Below are 16,373 nucleotides of genomic sequence, written 5' to 3' on the forward strand. Positions count from 1 at the left end.
TGGATCATTAAAAAAAAGACCAATCTGTGAAATCCATGTCTGGAAAAAAGACACACAGTCAATTCGACCATTTTACTCCCTCCAATGGCAAACCAGAACACTTCAGACACTTCAGTTTTTTCCCTCTCACAAGTCTCCACTAACCAAAATATTTCTACGGAGCCAGACGACAGCCATTTATCACAGGGTTCTTTCAAGATATGTGCAGACATGTGTTTTGTGTCTTTGTGTTTGCATGCCTGTGCATGCTGTGACAAGAGTGTAAAGGGATGTAGGTTAATCTTCACAAGATAAACAGCCGCCATTTGATAGCTAATCCCTTGTCAGGCTCCATTAGTTTGTCACATGCTGCTAATTGACCAAATCCAGCAGGCAAAGGCTATGTGAAGTACATACATAGACGTTTGTAACAAGTTATCGTGAACAGTGCCTTGAAATAGGCATTCGTTGTAAATAAAAAGAAACAATGCTTTGTTATGGAGCTAGATGTAAAGAGTCTCTTGGCTTTAAGAGGTCAAGTGATGGACAAATCCCCTCCTTTCACCTCTGGCCTGATCTTTGAACCTATAGTCAGGTTCTTGCCACCTCTAATCTGATTGGAGTCTTCACCAGATAAAGCTCCACCTTCAGTTTTCAGCCTCTGAGCTGACGTTTATCCCAGGTCACACAGCATAAGCTGTCGTCTGCTCTTTAATGTGTAGGAAGCCTAGTAGAGGAGGTGGGGGGTTTAGCTTGTGTGTTTGTGACATGCAGTTTAATCTTCAACTGGCCATTATATATTCCTGAAAGCATCTTGCTGCCTTTGCTTCCCATTTCTACTGGCTTTTTAGTGTTTCAGGGATCAAAGATGTTGGGTCCATCACAAGTCAGAAGAAGGTGGAGGCTGACAGGAAAGCCGCAAGGGATTTGACAAGAACAGGTCAGTCAGCTCAAGTGTTGTAAACAGTGTAGACGGTAGCACATCAGACGCAGATAAGTTGGGCCAGTAGCGGCAGGCAACCGGACGTTTATCTCACTCCTGCTGCAGAGGTGTTTTATAGACAATCTGAATGTGATTACAGTTTCACTCCAACAAGCTGGATAAAAGGAAAACAGATAAGTACGCAACAGATATTCCTGATAAAGTCAATGAAACTGGGCAGAGCATTAAAACATAAAGTGTGAGAAATAAATAACAAGAAATTATTATTATTATCTTTAGAAATCAACAACATATACTGTGCCTAGTTGCAAATGAAAAGTTCTGAGCAAAGAGAATCAGCAAGAACTGTAAATTCAGAGCAAAATAGAAACAACAGAAACCCATTTAGAGAGGATTTGAGAAAATTATGTTACAGACAAGTTTGTGTTTTTGTCCTTTTGGATTCCTAATCTTAAGATGACTCTTAAAGCACATGTATGAGTGTATTTAGTAAAGTTTGTTGACAAAAGATGGACATATATCATTGCTTAGTTAATTGTATTTGCAGTCTTTGCTCTCTTTACACAACGAGAAGAAGCTCCTGAGGAATGGCCCTCGGGGAGGCAACTCTTTCAACTCTGCTGGTCCTGCTAAGTCTGCACACAGTTGCAGGTATAGCCAGTTTGCATTCAAGATTTCTGAGATAATCTCATAACGACACATTTCCTAAATCTCTGCTTTTGTTTTTGTTTGTTAGGTATGTCTGGCTGGTCTGAATGCTCAGGTGGGCAGGACGTGTTAACAAAAATCAAAGAAAACAGCCTCTCAGGAGACACTGTCGCTGAGTTTGTGGCAAACTCCGACCCGAAAGGGGTTCGGTGGAGTCTGTCTGGGAGGGATGCTGACTGGTTCTACTTAGACGGAAGAAACATCCGGCTGAACACGTCAGCTGAAAAAATCCTTGACCGAGAGGTAATTGGATGTGTTTCCATTAACGGTACTCAAGCAGTTTTGCGACGAGCTTAACAGAAAATACAATTAAATTGTAATATTTGTTATTATTGCAATCTTAATCATGATATTTATGATAGATTGGCATCATAATGAAGGAGCTGTCTGAAATTTTGAAGAAAACTGGCAAATAAAAATTCCTCCAACCTTGTCCTCAGGCCTCACATGTTATTTTGTCAAATTGCTCCCAATCAGCTGCCTTGAAATGGTCCCAGTTGAAGGTCAACCAGATTAGCTGTTCTTCCCTCTGACTTTCATCTGACAATTTATCTAAAAAAAATGCATGATGAAATAAAAGTTATACATTTCCTGAACAGATTCTGTCTTTTAATCTTATATCTAGAAAAGTTTTGTCGTCACAATGTCACTGTAGTTTTTAACTTTTGATGCCTTTCTGTCTCCAAGGTGCATCACTGTAAATGTATTACTTTTAATTTCTGTTGTGACCTTCTCCAAACAGTTACCTTTGTAAAACTTCCTTTTCATCAAATGAGCCAATCTCAGAAATGTATTTTTCACTGATAGTTATTTTAGAGTGAATGCTGAAATTGAATCAAAAGGTGTAAAGAATTATTATTTCAGGGTTCCACACTTTTTCTGCTTTTACATGTTCTTTTTTTATTTTCTAGAAATTTAGCATGGTTTATTTTGTTTGTCCTTTAATGTGTTAATGTGTTTGTGTCTGTTTCGATCCTTCAATTGTTTTCAGTTGATGTAGGGTTAAAGTTAATAGTTACATTTCATTTTGCACAAGGATTTAAAGTCCTTGTTAATGTTGAAAGTGTCACAGATATTGAAATTTAAATACATTTCTATTAAATGTGTTTCAACATTTGTCCTTTCTCTTCCAGGCTCTTGGTCCGGTCTTAATGGCGGAGTTATCATGTTTTGAGGAAGAGATGTTTCAGGTTCACTTTAAAACACTTTTCTCTTTTGTGATTCTCCTTGTGGTAATCCGAATTAAAACCTGAACGTGCCTGTGTTTTGGTTTCCTTGTAGACTGTTTACAGAGTCATGGTGGAGATTCTTAATGAGAATGATAATTTACCCATGTTTTCAGAAAAAAGTGTACAATCACTTACTTTGAACGAGGTATGAGCACAAATTTAACCTTGCATTTAAAGCGATCTCTCAGGTCAAAGGTGTTTATCTGCTTATCTGTCTCTGTTTTATCCAGCTCACTCCAGTAAATACTGTGGCTTTTACTGTCCAAGCCTTGGACGCTGATGATGATAGGATACTTTACTCAATTGACCAAACAAGCGTAAGTTTGACATTCGAACCATTAAAATGAATAAATACAAGAGAATCCAGTCGTTGACTGTAGATTATGTTTGTGTTACAGCCTGATGCCGAGTACTTCAAGATTGATCTGCCAAATAGTGGTGAGGTGATCCTTTCCAAACCGCTGGATTATGAGACCAAAACTCAGCTCACTGTCACCATCTACGCTTCTGTTCGTAACATTACTACTACTATTTTTCTTCCTCAATTAATGTTTTTAGTTGATTCAAAGCAGTATAGGCTTCTTAACCCACTCAGTTGAAGAACTTGTGATAAAGCTTTTCATATGCATTCTCTGACAGTCATGGTCAACACAAAGATCCAACTCATATGGGGCTTTTAATTGTACATTTGAGATGTTCTGTTCTCCAGGTTGATTATACAAAGAACAACCTTTATGATTGTTTTAGAGAACTATCGGCTAAGCAGCAGTACAAGTGGCATAAAAACAGAGAACAACTGCAAGCAGAATAGCCTCATGCTGGCCACCAGCTTGTTTACACATTGTACAGCCAGTGTGGCTCTGTACGTCTCTCTCGCATGAGCACCATGTCAAAATGAAACCCAGAAGTATGTGGAGTTGAGGTCAGGACTGCCGGCAGGTCATTCCATCCTCTCTACCTCCTAATTTCTGGAGGCAGTCTATGACAAACCCCACTCTGTGCTAGCGAGCAGCAACATCTTCGGAGTTCTGTGTCAAAGAGTGGGTTTGATATTAGTTTCAGAATTTCATCTCGATAGCTCTGCACTGAGATTACTCCTTGTGGTGAAATACCACCACACACCATCACACCTACATACTTAACTATACAACTAAACCCATAGAAGCATTTTCTTCACAGATGTGATGCTGTTTAAGGGCAAACGAACAAGTTTTCTGAATAGGTTGTTTGATTGCCAAGAAGAATTTCTACAGCAAAGAAAAATTGAGCAAACACAAACATTTCTACTTTTTTTTTTTTTTTTTTTTTTTGCGTGTCATATTTGGGTCTGCATATTTTTCCTAATCCGTATCCTGAATGAATGATAGAAAATTCAGAATAAATTCAAATTTGTGCTTAACTAAGATATGAGTTCATCTTGAAACAGTTTCAAAATACCATTAAAAGCCACAAGAATATGTAAATGTGAACTCGGTTAGGCCACATGTCTTCTTTGAACAATGTATCTCACTGGCTGGTCTTTGTGGCAGGAAATGAACACTGCTGAGCACTACAACACCAGCACCAATGTCAACATCCTGGTTCAGGATGGAGATGACCAGTACCCACAGTTTGTGCCCTGTGTGCTGCTGTTCCAGGATGAGACCAGTCGAATCTGCACCAGTCCTGTGTACATGGTCAATGTCACAGAGGGAGAAGAGGTCAGCTTCTCTTTACCCTTGTTCAAATATATTTTTACCTTTTTTAATGTCACATATTCAAACATCTAATAACCAAGTGATGGATTTCAGATACATCTGATTCACAGTGCCACAAATGTATACCACATTTCAGGATATTGTGCTGGAATTTTCTCCGGGTCCCATTCATGCAGTGGATGGAGATAGAGGTGTCAATTCCTCCATCAGCTATGCCATTCTCTCAGGTATATCACATAATAAAGTAGGTTTAAATCTGAGGTGTGTAGATGTCACATAAGCGATTCTGTAACTGTGTCAGAAGATGAAGATGGGCATTTCAGTATCAACAGAGAGACCGGTGAGTTGAGACTAATGAAGGGTTTAAAGGACAGACTCATAACTCCTGTTGTGCATCTTCAAGTCATGGTAAGATTTGTTACCCCTGGAAATTGACCGTTTGTTCAGGATTTGCCCGGCCCCACATCACTCTTCCATGGTTTTCAATTTCGTGTGCAGGCGTACCAGGACGATGATCCCAGGAAGTACTCTGTTGCGACAGTGCTGGTCAGAGTTCTGGCAGCGAACCAGTTTCATCCAGAGTTTGAGCTGCCTGAATATTGCGGCTTCGTCACAGCTGGGAAGAGTGCAGCCTCTCTGGTCAATACATACGGAAGCAGGGCTCTGATTTTAAATGTCCAGGACCAAGACTTTGACAATGTGAGCTCTCAGGCATGCCCTCGATGCTTTGTACATGTACTCACATCCCTCAAACATTTTCACATTTTGTTATGATCCAAACATTTTGTATTTTTGCAACATTTCTTGATAGACCTACATGGTTCTCAATTTATTTATTGCATGCAAACATACCCATTTTGCTCTTTTAAATAAAATCCAGAGCAACAAAAACTGTATTCAAAAGTTTCTAAATAAAGTGTAGAGAAATATTGGTAAACGTTCCCATAAACTATGTAGAACAGTGGTCCCCACGCCTGGTGCTCAGGGCTCACTGTCCTGCATGTTTTAGATGTTTCCCTGCTCCAACACAGCTGATTCAAATGATTGCATTACTGCCTTTGCATGCCTCCAATTTCTGTAGAAGATTATTAATCATCCACTCATTTAATCCAAGTGTGAATGAACCTAAACACAAGGACACTGGAGGCTGCAAAAGACATGAGACAGTGGCAAAGGTTCACTTCCCAACAGAACAAAGAATCGAATCATACAGTCAGATTTACATATTAGAGCAGCCTTGATCTAAAACCATATGATGATTTTTGGCAAAAAGGTTATCATAGAAAATGTATGCTTGAACCTTCACGAATCCACATTATTTTATGTTTGTTTATCACAAAATACTCCAATTAAATTTATTAGATTCGGTTGTTACAGGACAAAATGCGTCCTGCAGTGCTAAGCACCATACAAATTCTGCATACATGATGAAATTGTCTTTTTGTTTCTGCGACAATTGAGTTTTGTTTTTGTTTTTTTCAAACAAAAAAAAAAACTCACAGGGTTTCAATCCAATGGTCTACTTTGGCCTTGGTGCTACATCCAACCACACTGATATTTACCAAGTTACACAGAGCGGACTCCTGATCGCAAAGACCAGTCTTCTCAAGCCAAAGCAGAAGCACATTCTGGAGGTGGGCCTTGCTTAACTTTTATGCTGCAAACTCTTAAATAAACTTAGACATAGTTTTTATTTTGCAACCAAATAACAGTTTCTTGTGTTTTGCACAGCTCAATATAAATCTCACAATCAGGATCTCACAAATGTATCGACAGCATTAATGTTTTACAAATTTTAAACTCATTTCCAGGTTATGGCTGTAGACCAGGAATCCGGTGACTCTGCTTATTCTACGGTAGTAGTGGAAGTGTTACCTGAAGGACAACTGAGTAAGTTCCCAACAGTATCAACATTTCTGATGAGTCTGCAGGCCACAAACAAACTACAAATGTTTGTTTTTATGTGCCGTGCAGTCCCTTACAGTCCTCTGGTAAATGAACGCCTGACAGGCTGCACTGTGGGCAAAGGACTTTTCCTGAGCATGGTGTTCCTGGGTGCAATTGGCTGTGTCCTGTCTGTGTTGATGTGGTTGAAGCGGAAACACAAAGGAATGAGAGACCCGCTGGAGAGAGGCTGTGTAGCCCAGGGCAAGCACCCCAATGTGGTGAGAATATTTTGTTTTCCTGTTGCCCGAGTGATGAGTAACAGAACGGCCGGGGAAGAAAGAGATGCCAGGCTTGCACATGTTATCATTCATTAAATACTATAGCTAAAGTAACAGAAAGTGCTCCTTGGCATCAGAATGAGAGCTAAATGCAGCTAACGTCCATAAAATGAATCATCCATGTCTCATCTACTGAAGCAGCACCAGCATCTGGGAAAGTTACTCCCAGAAGAATAGAAATGCTCTGTTGGGTCAAGTGATTAAAAGCTTACACGACTCAATTTGCATTGAGTCTTCTAAGCCTTCACTATAATGGACAAAATCTTGAAAAGACAAAATTAAACCAATGAAAGGCCTTCATAAGGCCACTGGAACTGATTCTGGTAATTGGACCATGATATTCAGAGTTAAAGACTTCAGTCACTTTAATGCTAATCCAAAACTGTCTACAGAATACTAAAGTAATCTGAATTTGAGCTTTCCAGTCCAGTTAAGTTGACAGCTACATCAATGCCATACTATTGTTAAATTCAATCGAAGTATACGTATGTTCTGAAATTTGTTGTATTTTGCTCCCACAGAGTTTACGCTGGTTCCAGCTGGTAAGTTTTTAATTAAGACTAGTCCCAACTCTTTTCCTTTCTTTCCTTCCTTTTTCCCTTTCCTTTCATTCCATTCATAATCCTTAAATAATACCTATTTGTGTCATAATTCATTACAACAGTTCAATCCATTCTTTAATTAACACAATTTTGAGCTTTCCTATTTCTACTTTTGTAGATGTACATTTACACCATTGCAAATCCATTTTTTAGTCTTTTCACTGTATTTATTGCCATAATTTTCATAAATTATGGCAATAAATACAAATTAAAAATGTTGAAATATTTGACAACATTTTTTTCCGGAAGCTTGAACAGTTAAACCCTTTTTCTTTTGTTTTTGTTCAGGTCCACATTGAGCCTTTACGTTCTTATGAAACATAAGAGATTATGGTCCCAAAATAACCAACTCTCATTGGTAGATGTTAGTTATTGAACTCAGAAAATCATATTTCATATCAGCAGAAATTTTAACAAGACATTTTGTCATTGATTGTCTTAGCATGCATGAATCACCCCACTGGCAGGAGGAATGAATTAAACTGCTTAATGTAAACACAAGCGGCTGACTCTCCCCCTGTCGGTCCCTCCTCAGGTGAATCATCGTACTGGCATGCCACATATGGAGGAGGTATCCTTCCAAAATGAGGAATGTGGTACCTGCAATCTTTCCTTTAGCTTCCCAGACAAACCAGACAGTGATACCACAAAGGATGTTCCTATCTGCACAGGATCCACTTCACCAACAGCAGCTGGTGTTACTGAGACCCCCGCTCCCCTTCCCACTGAAAGCTTGCAAAGTCCTGTGATTCTAAATAACAATGCTTCTAAGGCCACCAAAATTTCCTGTGGTTCACCTGACTGTCACCCTCCCAAGGAGGATATGAGCCCAACACATGTGATAGATGCTGACAGGCTGCCAAAGGGAAATGCTGGCCCACCGTGTGACGTGACCTCAGGGCCTTCAGAAGAACAGTCTAACACTGATTTAGAGCCAGTAACAAAGGAAGACTTTAACCCTTCTCCTTTAAATGAGCAAGATGTGGAAACAAGCGCCTCAAACAACCTTGCTGAGCCAGCACCCTGCCCCTCCTCCCCATCCAGCAATGAAATGACTTCAGCAAAAATGGACAACACACTTCCAAAAACTAATGAGCAGATTCTCTCACATTCGCCATCACTGTCACCAGCACTCCCCAAGGAGACAGGTACACCTCCTTCCACCCCGGAGCACGGCCCTTTAAAAGCCACTTTGGTGCACATAGCCACATCCCCAACTGACACCCCTCCAGATTCTGAGTCAGAGTCATTCAGAGTCTGTCCAGAGGGAACAGGACAGACTCTGAACGCTGAGGCAGACCAACCCTCCACCTCCCTGGACCACATATATCCAACAGAAGATGTCGGAAGCCCATCTCCGGACCGGAGGCCCTCGACAAACTCAGGAAATACCTTCAACAGTCGTGGAGAGGAGCATGAGGATGAGGATGGTTTTCTAGGTGATGATGATGTGGACAAAAACAGTGACGGTAAGAAGCTGCTGGAAGTCTGATCTTTTTGTAGGGCCTTTATAGTTAGAGTAAGAAGTAATTTGTTGATTTTCTTACAGATGCTGAGAGTGACCGAACAGAGTTCAGAAGATGGAGCAGGTGAAATAAATATGGATGGTTAAGAGCTGAGCTAAGCGTCAAGGAAACAAAAAACACCGGACAGGTTCTGCTGAGAAATGGATTACAACCCAGTCAGTACTAGAAGAAATAAACATCAAGCAACACAAAATCAAGTGGAGAAAATGCACAATGCTTACTCTACATATTACAGTCTGTTTAGATAACATTAACTAATGACAACCTAATGCAGTTGACAGGAGGTATTTAAAGAAATTTGTTTTGTCATTGTGACCGATTTTTTTTTTTTAAACTTCACCAAATATTCATACTTGTCAGTGAATGACTACTGACCTTTTTCCATGTTGGCTGGTTTCCAAACTTTGCGTTTATGAAGTCAGAAAAAGCTTTTAAATGTAATATTTGTTTTTCAACTTTATTATTTACCTCAAGGTTTGTTTTACATTAATGTGATCATAATATTTCTTTTATGAGCAAAAATATGTTAAAAGTAAATATATAAAATATATATTCATGTTTAATTTTATTATTTGCACATGTTAAAACTATTTGTCCTCTTTAATATAATTTGCAAACTATGGTTACCATTTCATCATGGTTGTAAAATGATTTGTATGAAACATTTAATTTCAGGGCATTAATAAAGCCTTTGAGTCTAAAAAAGTGTTTAGTTTACAGTAACAAAAGGAAGTTTGTGCCGTTTATAGGTTTTAATCAACACATCAATAGTTGCACTTTAACTTAAAGATGTATAATTAATAACCCCTGATGTTTATCTTGAGTGTGCTTGGATAGGTAGATCTAACCCATTCCCTAAAGCAGGAATGTTCCCACTATAAGACAAAGCTGCTCAAGCTTTGTCTTACAGATGCTGAGAGTAAAAACCCAGAACTACAAGATATAGAAATTTGCCTGAACTTGTGTGACTTGTTAAACTTAGGAAAGTTCACCAATTGTTTTGTCATTCACACAAATTAAATGAAATGTTTCTGCTCTTTGTAACTCAAAATGCAATACAACGATGAACAAGAAATTTAACTCGATTGTTTGAGTTAAATGCTGATGACCTGAAGCCAGCCATTATATTTCTATGTTGTCAAACATTTTCTTAACAGAAATTCTAAAGTTATCTTTAAGTTTTTAGATGACAGAAATATAGAAGTGTCCGAAAGTGAAAACCCAAATACTATACTTTATACAACTGAGTAATTAAGCAAGATAAAAGAAGTAAACAGAAGTCAATCAATTTTATGTTTTATTATTGAGACTTTGTTCTCAGTCAAAAAACTTTAACCTGATTGTTAGAGTGCTCAGATTGCAGGCCATTGACTTATTTTCAGTAAATTCACAAGTCAATTGCCTGTTTCTGCAGTGAGCAGTGTAAAAAATAAAACAAATTTTCAAACATCACAGAAATGATGCAATCAAAGACGTTATTACCAGTGGTTATAGATGTTGGTAGTGATGATATAAGCATAACAAACATATGAGAAAGGAAAACTTTGAGGGAAGAGTATTTTTCCCTTCACTGTTCAAAGATTTTTGCTTGGCACACAAGTGAGTTAGTAATTCAGCTAAATCAAATAAAACTAACATAAAACAGTATAGCAAAATCAGTCATCAAAAATACAAGTAATATATGTACACACTCACATGCGCACACAATTGAAATGGATATGAACAACAATAAAAAATAAAAAAAACAAGAAGGGAAGCAGCTTTGACGATTTAACCAACAGTCTATATAAAGCCCATCTCGGATCAGCTAGGAATACATCCTGTTTTCTTTTAGATCGTGAGGTGAAACAGCAAAGGCGATCCAATCCAAATACAGATTGAATTCTTCAATCTGAATTCAAATTGAATCCTTCATCTATTACAAAAATGTAGTTTATTCATGTGAACCAGAAAGTGTAAAATTACAATCACTAAAATGCTGTATTGCACTAAAGCCAATGGGTCGGTGCAGCAACTGGAATTTCATGTGTAGTTCTGGTTCTAAGCAACCACATTACAGATAACCACATGTTTTCAAATAATGTGAAGTGCTGAAGGACATCTGAACTAGAAATTAGTATCTCGGTTTCGGCTAAATAATACAGCCCAGTGCATTTGAAAAAAATAAACTCTTCTGCAGACTGGAAACTTATACTTGGTGGTTTGTAAAAATGGATAAACGTGCTGTAGAAAATTGCAAGTCCAGCAAACAAAAGCGAAGAAGATCTCACTCGCCAAGTCTCTACAAAAAAAACAGCATAATCAAGCGAAACAAGAAAGCGCAATGCACTGACCAGGCTCTATGTAGAATGTTAGAGTGTGCACGATGAGACACATTCAGAAAATTAAATAAATTATTGTCCGTGGCGTAGGATTAGGTGAGCTCATCCCGCTTCAACACTGGGTGGAAGGAGTCATCGGTGTGGTGAAAACACAAGACGAGCACACAGTCTGTGGAGGCAGCTGGGTGTTAGAACTCGTCGTGTCGAGTCAGAGCCTCCCCGAAATCGGTCGCCTGGCTGCCGACAAATAGATCATACTTATCGACAATCTCTTCCTTCGTCAGACGGCCATCCTGCGGAAGAGCAAGTCATACAGTTAGTATATTTTGTTTTTTGTTTTATCACATAAGTGGATTTAGTTATAACAGAATGTCCTTTTAGAGATTGTTAAAATCACAATTAAAATTTCATTTTTTATACACGAGCTAGATCATTTTAACTTGTACTCATGTTTTGCTGAGGGATTCCTATACTGCTTTGCATACTTTGTCTGCGTCTGACTCGTATACGAGATGCTTGGCCTCGGCCTCAGCATGGTCGTAGTCACTAGGTAGGATCCAGTCTCTGGTCTCCTCCTTGTCCATCTTTCCGTCCTTGTTTCTGTCTCTGAATTCAGTGAACTGTTCCCTCTCTGTCTTCACCCACTCGGGTTCTGTGTTGTCTCCATCCTGGTTGTACATGTCTCCTAGAACCCCACACAACAGAAAAAGAAGACAAATATAAGAAATTAAAGGTGATAGTGTGGAAAATACAGAATTCTCTTCCTTCGCAGAGAGTGAAGCATATCACAAGCGGCCGCAGCGCCATTCTGAGTTTGTCGCTGCGCCAGAGAATGAAACAAAAGTCACAATATAAACTGTAGTCATTTTCCTGTCTGATAAAAGTATCTATGTGTCATGTTTACCTTGGTTCATGCTGTACTTTGGAAAGATAACTCATTCTGTCCTCACTGATCTTTATAAATATCAGCAACTTTGTGTTGATTTTTAATATATATAGATTCAAGTTTAAGGGTATAAATTCTATTTTAGGGATCTGTAAAAATGTTTTTTGAGCAACTCGATATTAGCAGGCTGTAAGAACTCACCTATATATTCATCCAAGTCAATCAAACCATCGCCATTCTTATCAATGTCTTCCATAGTTTCCTACAGAAGAATTAAAGACATTTAAATACATATGTAATATATCATTAATCATCTGCTAAGACCTGTTAAAGTAAATCACTCACCAGCACCACAATGTCTTTCATGTGATCATACTCCTCGGGGTGAAGGAAAGCTGTGAATTCCTCCTTGTTGGCTTTCGTGTTTTTGTCAAGGTCGGCCATCTTGAATCTCCTTTCATCTCGAGCCATCATCTGCCTGTAGCTGAAGCCATCTTCAGGATCGGAATCATCTGCAGATCAAAAGCCAGGAATTTTTTTAAACTGTTAATCACATTAGTTTTTATATAAAATGCATAAAACATGTAAAATGAATAATCCATGGAGCCATACCAAGAACATATCCATACGTAGCATTCTTGTACTCTTCCCAGGACACCATTCCATCCCCATTGAGGTCGTGGCTCTTCCACTGACGATCCACATCGTCATAGATCCACCTCTTCTGTGCATGTTTAATCCACCGCTTCATCTCCTCAACGCTCACAAAGCCATCTTTATCCTCATCTATGCGGTCTACCAACATGCTGCAGAAAAAACAAATTTTTAAAACAAAATGATTACAATTTAATGAGCTTAAAAAAATCATTGCTAAGAGCAAGGAACAGCGTAAAAGGTTAATGATGACTGTTAAAAAATGTATGTTCGTAATGATCTTACCCAAGCCTCTCTTTGCTTTCTTCGGGCGTGAGTTGGTCAAAGGTCTTTGCCTCTTCTTGTCCCAGAAAGGCTTCATGATCATAGTCAAAGTTCTCAGCATCATCGTGCTCCTTGTTGCTCAGAGGGTCATCGTGGTGGACGCGGTCCTTCTTCTCTGTCGGTTTGCTGGTGGCATAAACCACGCAGAGAGCGAAGCACATCACAAGCGGCCGCAGCTCCATTCTGAGTTTGTTCGAACAGTCACTATGCCAGAAAATGAAACAGAAGTCACAACATAAGCTGTCATTGTCATTGTCCTGTCTGATAAAAGCATCTGTGTGTCATGGTTATCACTTGGTTCATGTTGTACATTTATAAGATGATAAACACTCTTTTCCTCACTGATTGCAGCCTTTAGCCCAATACTGCATAAGGCAGAAGTTAATTACTCAGACTGCAGACAAATGCTAAAGCTACTGCAAATCTTTTTTAGCTGACGCAAGCCCCATTTGTTCTACTTTTAGCATATTGTCTGTGAAATTAGACCCGTAACCCAAATAAATTCAGCACACATAACTGAGCAGATCAGTTGGCCTTAGTAAACGTTTTAGCAAACAAGCCATCTTTGAGAATATAAGATGGAGATTCTGCTGCATTCAGCGTACATTTAAGCTCACATTCAAAAACACAAAAATAACTCTCAGGCCTAAATCCTGAAACTGAGCAATACGATTTAAAGTATCAGCAACACTGAAAGACTTGTGTAGCATCTGAGCATTGTGGGGTGAAGCACATATCTTCAAACAAAGGCATCTACTCTTTAATCACTTCAAATTATAAACAGCAAAAGCTTGAAGTTACTTTAAAAATGCAACCGAGATAAAAATTAGATTAGGAAAATTTGAACGACTATAAAAAAAATGCTTAAAAGAATTTAAAATAATACAAAGTTCAAGTATGTAGATTAAAAACAAAAAAAGATATAGCATTTAAACTACTGACAAACCTGGAGAAATTATTGTTGCTTAATTGAAACAAAAAACTAATTTTCTTTGGAACTTTATGATGGTTCCATGTATCATAACACATAGAACCATAGTAGTATTACAGAAATATACATAAATATTTGTATATAATATTTGTATATGTGGGAATATGCAAATACTCCCATAATTTGTATATATTCAACAAATATGTTGAGCAAGTGTGTTTGAATAATCAACTATTTTTGGCGGTCGGGACAAAAGCTATTAATTTTAGAGACGTCTAATTCAGATCAAGTTCAGTACTGTAGTAACACAAAACGTGCATAAGAAGCAAGCATCAATAGCCACTGTGACCACAGTTAAGTACAAGAAATTCAAAGTAGAACGAGTCACATTCAAGGTCAGAAAAAGAACCCGTCATGTTAATGTGAAACATCTTGATGGGGAATTGTCGGGAGGAATCTCCCTCCAGGATCAATTCAGAACAGTCTGCAGTTTTCTGCCTTTGTTTCCATCCATCTGTGTAACCAGCCTATTTCTACAGCATTGAGTTTAATGATTTACATCTTCAGAGCAACACATATTTTTCATCTACTTGTTTGCTCACTAAATATTAAGTTACAAAAAAATAGCATCTGCCATTTTCTCACACCAATATGAGCTGAAGGTTTCAGTTGCTTTAGATATGGAACTGTAAAAGCATCAATATATGAAAGGAAGAAATTTTTTTCCTCTAACTGCTCTTCATTGTGGCGATTATAGATTCGCCTTCAGTGTCTCCATAATGTTTAAATCGTTCTCATTCGAGCACTTCAGGTCGCTTTTTGTCTCTACCATAATAGAGTAGTTAACTACAGACCGTTATTGCTAATCAAAGCAACAGTGACAACATCATCTATGTTGATCCAATCTGGCTAACGCAGAACACCGACAGTTTCATCCTCTGTCCTGCAGTTTTCCTCTTGAAACTCAAGACAATAAGCCTCCGTGATATAACTCATTCAATCTTTCGAAAACCGTAACTGCATCATTTAACTTCTCCAAAACGTTTATCTTATTCAATTTGTGATCAGGAAAACTCACCGGTGTCTCCCAGGGAAGTTCGTCGTTGACGCTTTAGGCCCTCCCCTAGGAAACACACCCGTGCACTTCCTGTGAACAAGCGAAAGCCTGACGAATCAGGTTTCGAGAAGCCGAATGTGATGTCGCCGGCTGATTGGTCCACTTCAGGAGAGCACCGTTGATTGGATTGGCCGAAAACCGCCACGTCCTCAAAGTCAATAACATTCAGTTCATTCATAAACTGACACTACTGAGGGGACGATTCTCTGGAAATAAACTTATTACTTCATCATTTAACAAGAAATGAATAAAAATAACACGAAATAATTAATATATATTTTTTATAGCTAAAAAATTTGCATACAAATTTGTTTAATCAATTCCATTTGTAAACTTTACAAATAAGTACAAAACTACAAAAATAAAAACATCAATGTACTAAAGATATTCACAGTCAAAATAATATAAAATTAAAATGAGCAATGGAATTTTGTCTTGCTTAAATAAAGTAAGTAAAGTAGCATTGTTTTTAAATGTAATTTGTACTTTTTATTTATTTACAGTTAGGGCCAGAAATATTTGGACAGTAACACAATTTTCGTGAGTTGGGCTCTGCATGCCACCGCATTGGATTTGAAATGAAACCGCTACAACAGAATTCAAGTGCAGATTGTAACGTTTAATTTAAAGGGTTGAACAAAAATATCTGATAGAAAATGTAGGAATTGTACACATTTGTTTACAAACACTCCACGTTTTAGGAGCTCAAAAGTAATTGGACATATAAACATAACCCAAACAAAAAAGTTTTTTCTCAATATTTTGTTGTGAATCCTTTGGAGGCAATCACTGCCTTAAGTCTGGAATCCATGGACATCACCAAACGCTGGGTTTCCTCCTTCTTAATGCTTTGCCAGGCCTTTACAGCCGCAGCCTTCAGGTCTTGCTTGTTAGTGGGTCTTTTCTGTCTGAAGTCTGGATTTGAGCAAGTGAAATGCATGCTCAATTGGGTTAAGATCTGGTGATTGACTTGGCCATTGCAGAATATTCCACCTTTTTGCTCTCATGAACTCCTGGGTAGCTTTGGCTGTATGCTTGGGGTCATTATCCATCTGTACTGTGAAGCACCGTCCGATCAACTTTGCAGCATTTGGCTGAATCTGGGCTGACAGTATATCCCGGTACACTTCAGAATTCATCCGGCTACTCTTGTCTGCTGTTATGTCATCAATAAACACAAGTGACCCAGTGCCATTGAAAGCCATGCATGCCCATGCCATCACGTTGCCTC

General features: G+C 38.5%; 2 protein-coding genes across 3 annotated transcripts; one reads left to right on the forward strand and one right to left on the reverse strand.

Moving 5' to 3' along the window:
• Nucleotides 1-682: 682 nt before the first annotated feature.
• LOC129363559 (uncharacterized) lies at nucleotides 683-10,100 on the forward strand. Of its 2 annotated transcripts, none has more exons than XM_055035729.1 (17): nucleotides 683-919; nucleotides 1,470-1,573; nucleotides 1,659-1,873; nucleotides 2,764-2,820; nucleotides 2,912-3,004; nucleotides 3,090-3,176; nucleotides 3,258-3,368; nucleotides 4,389-4,559; nucleotides 4,693-4,783; nucleotides 4,858-4,964; nucleotides 5,055-5,255; nucleotides 6,059-6,190; nucleotides 6,368-6,446; nucleotides 6,531-6,721; nucleotides 7,303-7,323; nucleotides 7,919-8,852; nucleotides 8,933-10,100. In XM_055035729.1, exons 2-17 carry the CDS (start codon nucleotides 1,510-1,512, stop codon nucleotides 8,974-8,976), a joined length of 2,598 nt encoding a protein of 865 aa, XP_054891704.1. In that variant the 5' UTR covers nucleotides 683-919; nucleotides 1,470-1,509; the 3' UTR covers nucleotides 8,977-10,100. The 2 variants fall into 2 exon arrangements, with proteins under 2 accessions (XP_054891704.1, XP_054891711.1); XM_055035736.1 differs by having other exon boundaries at nucleotides 4,861-4,964.
• Nucleotides 10,101-10,193: 93 nt separating this feature from the next.
• calub (calumenin b) lies at nucleotides 10,194-15,169 on the reverse strand. The gene is made up of 7 exons (XM_055035750.1): nucleotides 15,104-15,169; nucleotides 13,056-13,298; nucleotides 12,729-12,922; nucleotides 12,462-12,628; nucleotides 12,318-12,378; nucleotides 11,716-11,915; nucleotides 10,194-11,523 (listed from the first exon to the last, which is right to left on the reverse strand). The coding sequence occupies exons 2-7, from the start codon at nucleotides 13,274-13,276 to the stop codon at nucleotides 11,419-11,421; spliced, it is 948 nt and encodes a 315-aa protein (XP_054891725.1). The 5' UTR covers nucleotides 13,277-13,298; nucleotides 15,104-15,169; the 3' UTR covers nucleotides 10,194-11,418.
• Nucleotides 15,170-16,373: the final 1,204 nt, after the last annotated feature.

This window comes from Poeciliopsis prolifica, unplaced genomic scaffold, assembly GCF_027474105.1.
Source record: "Poeciliopsis prolifica strain line A6 unplaced genomic scaffold, Auburn_PproV2 SCAFFOLD001, whole genome shotgun sequence".
In the NCBI taxonomy this organism is placed as follows: domain Eukaryota; kingdom Metazoa; phylum Chordata; class Actinopteri; order Cyprinodontiformes; family Poeciliidae; genus Poeciliopsis; species Poeciliopsis prolifica.

Bases quoted from the DNA above. Each gene is read 5' to 3' on its own strand.
- LOC129363559 (XM_055035729.1), top strand. From the start codon at position 1,510: ATGGCCCTCGGGGAGGCAACTCTTTCAACTCTGCTGGTCCTGCTAAGT. The intron at 5,256-6,058 runs GTGAGCTCTCAG...AAAAACTCACAG, and splicing joins AGGACCAAGACTTTGACAAT to GGTTTCAATCCAATGGTCTA. The intron at 6,191-6,367 runs GTGGGCCTTGCT...ACTCATTTCCAG, and splicing joins AGCAGAAGCACATTCTGGAG to GTTATGGCTGTAGACCAGGA.
- calub (XM_055035750.1), bottom strand. From the start codon at position 13,276: ATGGAGCTGCGGCCGCTTGTGATGTGCTTCGCTCTCTGCGTGGTTTAT. The intron at 12,629-12,728 runs GTATGGCTCCAT...TTTGATCTGCAG, and splicing joins TACGTATGGATATGTTCTTG to ATGATTCCGATCCTGAAGAT. The intron at 12,379-12,461 runs GTGAGTGATTTA...ATTCTTCTGTAG, and splicing joins TGAAAGACATTGTGGTGCTG to GAAACTATGGAAGACATTGA.